The sequence below is a fragment of the Stegastes partitus genome, unplaced genomic scaffold (assembly GCF_000690725.1).
Source record: "Stegastes partitus isolate 25-593 unplaced genomic scaffold, Stegastes_partitus-1.0.2 Scaffold971, whole genome shotgun sequence".
Taxonomy (NCBI): domain Eukaryota; kingdom Metazoa; phylum Chordata; class Actinopteri; family Pomacentridae; genus Stegastes; species Stegastes partitus.
This window is the reverse complement of record NW_007578702.1, coordinates 57,327-65,118: the sequence shown is the minus strand read 5'-3', so window position 1 is coordinate 65,118 and position 7,792 is coordinate 57,327. Positions and strand designations below refer to the sequence as shown.

Genomic DNA, 7,792 nt, shown 5'->3' with positions numbered 1-7,792 from the left:
ACACTCATTGATATCTGAGGAGAGAGACACAGGTAACACTGTTAAATTATGAAAACATCGCTCTGGTGATCCTTACACAACATGACATGACAACATGACATCAGCTTGACTCCACAGTCCAAATAGTTTCCTGATTTTTTTTTTTGTATTTTCCTGTTGGGTGGCCTACCACAATCATAATAAGGATCAAAGACTCAGAATCCTGGTAGACAAATAATAAAAGTTAATGTCCAAAGTGCTGCTAGCAATCCAGTGGAGTATTCACTATAAATCGTGTTGAATGGAGTGAACCAACGCAGTACAAACACCAAAACTAGTAAGAGATTTAAAAATGTCCTAAGGGCGGCGCTGAAAAAATCCAAAGTGTCACAAGCGTTTATCCCCACAAGAGCACAAATATGACACCAAAAACCTCCTGTTGTATCTTGATTAGAATGTTTTGGTCTGATTGGGGCACATGCAAGTTTTCTAAAGGGGCTACTGTCCATTTATTTTAACAGCAATATATTTTCCACAAGCACAGAATTCCTTGCCGGCGGTACTAGAAGACAGGTCGAGGTGTTACAGAAACATGAGGTTTGGGAATCAGGAAATGTTATTCCAGTGTGATTGGTTTTTGTTGTTGTTTTTTACTACAAATCAAGATGATCTTGCTTTGAGAGTTCCAAATGAGATGAATCTATTAAAGAGTGTGCGGTAGCATTGTATTATTATTAACTATTTGGATGTTTTCCTGTCATATGTTGAACTTTTTGCCCTGATGTTGGTGCCGTGTGAAGGAGGTTGGAAAAGGGTGAAGAATATAGATATGTGCAGTTTTGTTATTTTTCACATCTATATGGAATAATTTATGGAATAACTACAGGATTTAAGTATATTTCTTGTTTATTTTTTATTTTCTACTGATGTTCTCTACACTATTCCCTTTATCACATCATGATTCTTATCCACAAATAGTCTTATAAGCAGGACCAGTATTTGCCCAGATTAAAAAAAACAACAAAAAAAATAAAAACAGGAAAGAAAGCTTTTCATATTACAGCAAAGCTCTGTGTAGGACACTGCAATTCTTTCATTACAGATGCTCACCGATGCAGTTCCCGAGGGCGTCCTGGATGAAGCCAGCCCCACACTTAACCTTGGGGAGACAACGGAAGGAGCCCTGGGTGTTTTGGCACTCAAACTCCGGCCCACAGTTATGGATTCCGGTATCGCACTCATCAATATCTGGTTGTAGACATCAGAGCACAATTGCCACAGAACACACTGTGAATACCTGCAAATACACAGATCAGTGTTCATAGTATCTCTCCGTAAAAAAGGGAAAGGTATCTGACCTTTGCAGTTGTTGCTGTCAGTGAGCTCATAGCCAGTCCCACAGCTGACCTCTCTCTGGCAACGGAATGAGCCCTCTGTGTTGATACAACGCTCTCCGGCCCGACAGTTGCTGGCTCCCAGCAAACACTCATTGATATCTGAGAAAGGAGAGGAGCTTCACATGTTCACAAACAAAAAAAAAAACCTCATTGTGTGTCTCCATCTAAATCACCACCACACTGCTGAGGCTCTTGTTATATCCAATACAGCCAAAACTATTCCACAGGGATTGCTTTAGTTTTGGCTTTACCTGATTTCTTCATCACACAAGCTGTTATATGCAGAGTCTGGATACTGAAAGAATAATATTCAAATCAGAAGATGGAAAACAGCACAAATTCATCTTACCCTCACAGCTCTTTCCATCTGGTTTGAGTTTATATCCAGTGAAACAGGCACAAGTGTCATTCCCCGCACAGCGATGAGCACATTTCCCTTAGAAACAACAAAAACATGTTAATGACTAGTGCATTGTTAAGGATCTGATGAGGGGAGAAAAGCAGATTTGCTTGCTTATGTTTTACCACTGCACTCATCGCTTGGCGCTGGATGTTCCGTATTGTCATCCTGGTTTAGCACTGCGGGAGACAGAGAAGAAAAGCATATTTATTAATTCACTCACATCCTAACACCTTATGCATGAAATGACTATTTACAGAAGCCATAATCTTTCACCTTATTCACTGTGTTTCTCCCTCTCACTCATAAAACTTTATCTCCACGTGTTAAATGGCATTTGTAGTTGTTTTTTTGTTGTTGTTTTGTTGTATTAAAAGTCCCTTTAAGTTAAAATGGCTTAGATGTAAGTCTACACTGTTGCTCTATGCAGATCTATGAAGCTCTCACTTTTATCTCCACCCAGTAGCTGGAGCACAGCAGCTCACCTACACTGTGAAACTACTCTACATTTACAAAATAACAAGTTCAAGTATTGGAGTAATTTGGGCCGACACGTTCAAAGCAGACACCAACTCTGAAGACTCACAATGATTTAAAAATCTTAACCCCACAAGCTGACAGAATTTGTTTCTTTGGTTTATGGTAGACATATATATGAAATAAATCCTGGAAGTCTTGGTCTGTGATTTTGAGACTGTCATCAGTACACTGCAAGTTCAAGAAGGAAATGCTCATCCATGGTATTGATTGCTTCCTTCACTTAAAAAAAAAAATAAAAATCATTTGTGATCTTTAACAAATTAGACTGCATCAATAAATGTTATTTCAGCATGTACATGCCTAAAATCAGACATTAGATTTCATTTCTATTCAAAATGAAACTCATCTGGATTGGTTTTGTTTTGTGTTTGTTTGTTTTTATTTTTACAATTTTTGTGTCTGCTACTAACATACTGATTATGTGCAACTCCTACAGTTACTGTTCAACCTGAACAGCTTGTATTCAGGTATGAGCCAAAAGGTGAAATTCTCTCTTGAACGTATCCACCTCTAGTAAAAAAACATCAAGCAATGACAATATGCATCCACCAGGGGGCAGTGTGACCTTACGTTTCTTCACCTAAGCATCCTCTTGGGATTATACACATTTTTTTTTCTCCCCTGTATTTTGCTTTTTCAACCCTACTGAAAAATAAACCAACCACTTCATTATAAACAAACGCCTGCCTGCTTCAGTTTGAATATGTTTACCCACATTCAGTTTGGGGTGTGGGTGCTGTCTGATTGTCCGAGGCTCCATCCACACAGCAGGCCCGGGACACCAGGCTGCACTGGTAGCCCACGGACAGGTTGTGGTCGCAGGATATGCCATTCTCCTGGGCTGCCTTCCCCAGGAGACAACAGTCACAGCACATCTACGAAAAACAAAATACAATTAAAAAAATTAGACTGCATAGCAAGTAAATTCTAGGAGTGGAGAGGAAAAAAACATTGCCTGGAATTCATGTACCAGCAGAAGTAAAACCATGAAGACAAGGAAGATAAGGTTGCTGTGTGACATGCTGGTTGGTAAAATACAGTGGGGAGATCAGAAAGCGTTTTGTACGTGAAAAATGAGAATGAGGTGCTTTAGATGGCCAGACAGCCGAACTCTCAATCAACAAGATGGACAGAAAAGGAGGCTGACTGAGAAGACACACAACCTGACAGGCTACAGACAGACAGACAGACAGGACTAAAAAATAAAATAAAAAAAAGAACTAAGTCCTTAAGAAAAACATACAGACGGTCAGACAGACAGTGATGTGATGACATCATCCCCTCTGGCTGATGCATGCTCAATCAATCATTTTGACAACCTGGTAATGTCAGGAGAAAGGTGCAGAGTGTGGGGGGATGGGATACCTTCAGTTAGAGGAACGCTGGTATACACCTGAAATCTGATAGTATGAACTGTATCTGTGCTGTTATGATAGTGACTGCACAACTGACTGCCAAAGACTATAGCTTTAACAGTGGAGTAGCAGTGGCGGTTACCTGCTGTCTGTGTTTGTTTGTTTATGTGTGGGTACATGTTTGTGCAGCCTTGACTCTGTGCTAGAACACTCCAGTCCGACAAGTTTTCCAAGAACTTTCAGGTTCTAGGAAACTTGAGGAAAGGAAAACTTCAAGGGCAGAATAGACTGTGAATAGTAGGAACTGGATAAAAGCAAGCAGCGACCTGCAGGGCTAAAATACGAAGCCGGTGTGGAACTGTCAAAAACTGCAGTTACTAAAATGGCCACATGAGGCTGGCTCCAAAGCGAGTCAATTCCCATAGTGTTAAAATAGCAAACTTTACAGAACAAATAAACATGTTTAGGGTCTGGAACAAAAAATGGTTTTGGTCTCTATAGCTACTTTTAGCATTCATAACAACTGCATATGGGTACATTTTTATAAACTCACTCGTTTAAATATATATTAGGGCTTAAAGTTGTTCCTAATTAGGGTCATGGCTGCATTAAATGACAGTTGGGTCCTGTCATGATACAGTCCATGTCCCAGAGATGCCTATGAGGTGTGTCAGAAAAGTTCCAGCACTGGTGTCACAAAAGATGTATTTCAAACCACAAACTATGAGTTTTCCCCTTTAGACCTTCAACCAGCACGTCTACAAAGAGATCCTGCGCCATTTGCTTCGTTCAGTTCAGAGAAGAGGCGAGAGTTGTGGCAGGACAAGTCGTGGCTGCTTTACCATGACAACGCGCCTGCTCACAATGCCCTGAGCATCCGACAGTTCCTGGCTGAGAAGAACATCACCATGCTGAAGCAACCTCCCTACTCATCCCACCTGGCTCCGTGGGATTTTTTTCTTCTTCCCCAAGTTCAAGGGGGTCATCAAGGGGACCCGTTATGAAGACGTGGACGACATCAAGATGGCTGTGAAGACAGAGCTGCAGAGGATCCCAGAAGAATCCTTCCAGGAGTGCATGGCGGCGTGGCAGAGAAGGCTGGGAACGTGTGTTAGACTCCAGGGGTATTACTTGGAAGGAGAAAACTTGTAGTTTGTAATTTGGATTTGAAATATATCTTTTGTGACACCAGTCCTGAAACTTTTCTGACACACCTTGTACATATCCCACCTCAGCTTCACTCCAACTCCCCTTCTTTTCTCATTTTTGGATTAGCCGGGAGTCAGGAGGAGTACGGTGCTGTCAGGGTGGCCACACTGAGCTTCAAAAGCTCATGGGTTCATCCACTTTTATCTACAGTCTATGGATAAAATCTAGAGCTTTGCATGTTCAAAAATGTTCAAACATAAAATGTGCCCACACAAACACAAAGATGTCCTATCCTGAATACAGTTCACAGAGAAAAACATGAAAGCATCTTACACTGATAAGGTCTTTTCTTCTCTGACTACCAGGCTTTGTTCTAGTAACCGTCTAATGCACGTATCACATGTAAACAGGCAACTCTGTCTTTGCGTATCATCCCACTTACACAGTCAACATCTTTTTATTATCTGACTAAACAAACTATTGTGCACTTCCTGATGAACACAATAGAAAATCAAATGGAGCTCTTTTGCTACATGATTCAGACAGCACATTAAACAAATCTGCTTGTGTTCTTCCAAACTGAGCAGAAAAGGTACAAATTACATACAACATAATTTTCACTGCCAGAATCATTCTTCATCATCCTAAGTGTACACAGTTTTTTGTGCCATCCATGCATCACCAGCCCACTGCCCTTTAATCTGAGAAAACACAGAACAAACCTAGAGTTTGGAACAGTGCACGCACTTCTTCTGCCTCAGAGACAATCTTTTGTTTATCCAAAATAAATATTCCTCTTGTCATCCTGCCTTCCTCCATATCAAGTAATCGATTCCATAACTTTCATGTTTCCTGCAACCAATTTCGCTTCGTATTTGTGTTCTTACCCAGAAAGAACTGTTCTGCACTGATTCACACGTAGAAATATATTTAGGGATCTGAACCATACAGGATACAAACAAGCCTGAGGAAGTTTTGAGTAGATTTCTATCATATATTGTCATATATTATTTCAGTTTTCTAATTGTAAACAAACAATCTCCATTTTTTTTACACCCTGCATAAGTCTAAAAGGATGTTTGCGGCATTTTTTCAGATCATAACGGTAAAACAAGCCCTTGTATGCCTTTTGAGATTCTTGCGATTGCCATTTATTGCATTTGCTGGATTTTCTAAATCACTGCACTGTACTGAACCTGTTTTGTGATGTTTGTTACAGTTGTTAGGCTTCTTAGACTTCAGCATTGTGTTGCTGTCATTGTCTACCATACATAGAGTATGTAGGTAAACTGTGGCAATGTGGAAAAACCAAGAACATGTTGCAGTGCAACAAGAAGGTCGCCGGTTTGCATCCCGATGGGGGCACCGGGATCTTTCTGTGTGGAGTTTGCATGTTCTCCCCGTGCAGCGTGGGTTCTCTCCAGGTTCTCTGGCTTCCTCCCACTAGTCCAAAAACATGTTGAGGTTAATTGGTGATTCGAAATTGTCCATAGGTGTGAATGTGAGTGTGCTTGGTTGTCTGTCTCTAAGTGTAGCCCTGCAATAGGCCAGCGACCTGTCCAGGGTGTCCCCTGCCTTCACCTTCAGTCAGCTGGGATAGACTCCAACCCCCCGCGACCCTAGTGAAGATTAAGCGGTGTATAGATGATGGATGGATGGATGTTGCAGTGCAATTCTTTTCATGTTCAAGGCAGAAAATTAAGAGCATAGCTAGAGGGACAGAGAGCTGATGATGTTCCCCAGAGTATTACCTTTTTTTTCACCACAGCTGTTAAACTGTGTCATAATGCATCATAAAAACAAATTTGTATGGCAGTATATTCACTCAACCAATAATACTGTGTATTGCTGGTGTGGGGAGCTACAAGAACGAGTTTTAGAAGGTTTAATCTGGTTGGTTGAGATACCCAGCATAGTAAACTATTTCTGATCGGGTACTGTTGTTCAGCTACAAAGAAAGAAATATATCCCAAATGCAACTCAAACTGACATCAGCTGTTGGTGTTACAGTGGCGTGGATAGTTCTCTTGAATTATTGTATTGAAACAACATGCAGTGGTTGTGTTGGGCCACTTGATCACACTACAAGCAGTCATATGGTACAAGTATGTAGTTTTCCACAGCTTTACCCGTAATGAAACAGTGCTGCAATGATCATTATCACCACTTTAAATGTAATCATTGGTTCCTTGTGCTTATTTCTATGCTGCTATTGAAACTTGCACAATCATAAACTGCCTTAGCCCCTGAGAATAAATAAATTTGACTCAAAACATGATCTCAGAGAAATCAGGCAAACTGATGTCTCCCGAGGCAACAAACAAATGAAAACAACAAATGTACGTCCTGATTTCAAATGCAAAAAGCTTACTTAAGAAAGACTCTTAGAGTAATCAGATTTTGACCACTTCGGGGAAAACACGCAAACAGTTGCATTTACAAGGACAACTAAGCATTCTCTTCCTGTTTTAAATACCTCAGCCCACAGCCACTGTTTATTTAGTGTTCATCTGCATTGCTTCACAGTCGTCTTGTTTATTGTTGTGATGTGATTGCAGACTATACAACAAATGAGCCTAAAATCTCTATCAAATTGTTCCACAAGCAACATGTGGCCTTGAGTACAAATATTACTGAAGTTCTAACTGGGCAATCTCAGAAAATTGGTTGAAATGAATAAAACTAATTAACATATACCAATCAATGGGGGAAAAATACAGCATTTAAAGCAACTAGAATCCATATTTTTTGACACACCATAAACCTACATAGAATGATGTAGGTCCCTCCAGCTCCACAGAGCTGTTTTGTCTTTCTCTGAACTGTTTTGTGAACAAAGTTAGATATACCGATCATCAGCTACAACAGGTTAAGAGAATAACACCAAATATTTTGTGTGGTCTGATCCCACAGAAGGAAAGCAACCGTAGTACAAATTGCTAAAAATCCAAATGCTGGCTATGATTGAAAGG

The 7,792-nt window shown here is 40.4% G+C and overlaps 1 protein-coding gene across 1 annotated transcript in view; it reads right to left on the bottom strand.

The window, feature by feature from the left end:
• Positions 1-7,792, bottom strand: part of fbln1 (fibulin 1) — a 34,519-nt gene that overhangs the window by 18,589 nt on the left and 8,138 nt on the right. The window contains exons 4-9 of the mRNA XM_008294558.1: positions 3,032-3,191; positions 1,902-1,955; positions 1,726-1,812; positions 1,338-1,475; positions 1,090-1,227; positions 3-14 (exon numbers count right to left, since the gene is read on the bottom strand). Coding sequence (XP_008292780.1) covers positions 3-14; positions 1,090-1,227; positions 1,338-1,475; positions 1,726-1,812; positions 1,902-1,955; positions 3,032-3,191 — 589 coding nt within the window. The remainder of the gene's footprint in view (positions 1-2; positions 15-1,089; positions 1,228-1,337; positions 1,476-1,725; positions 1,813-1,901; positions 1,956-3,031; positions 3,192-7,792) is intronic.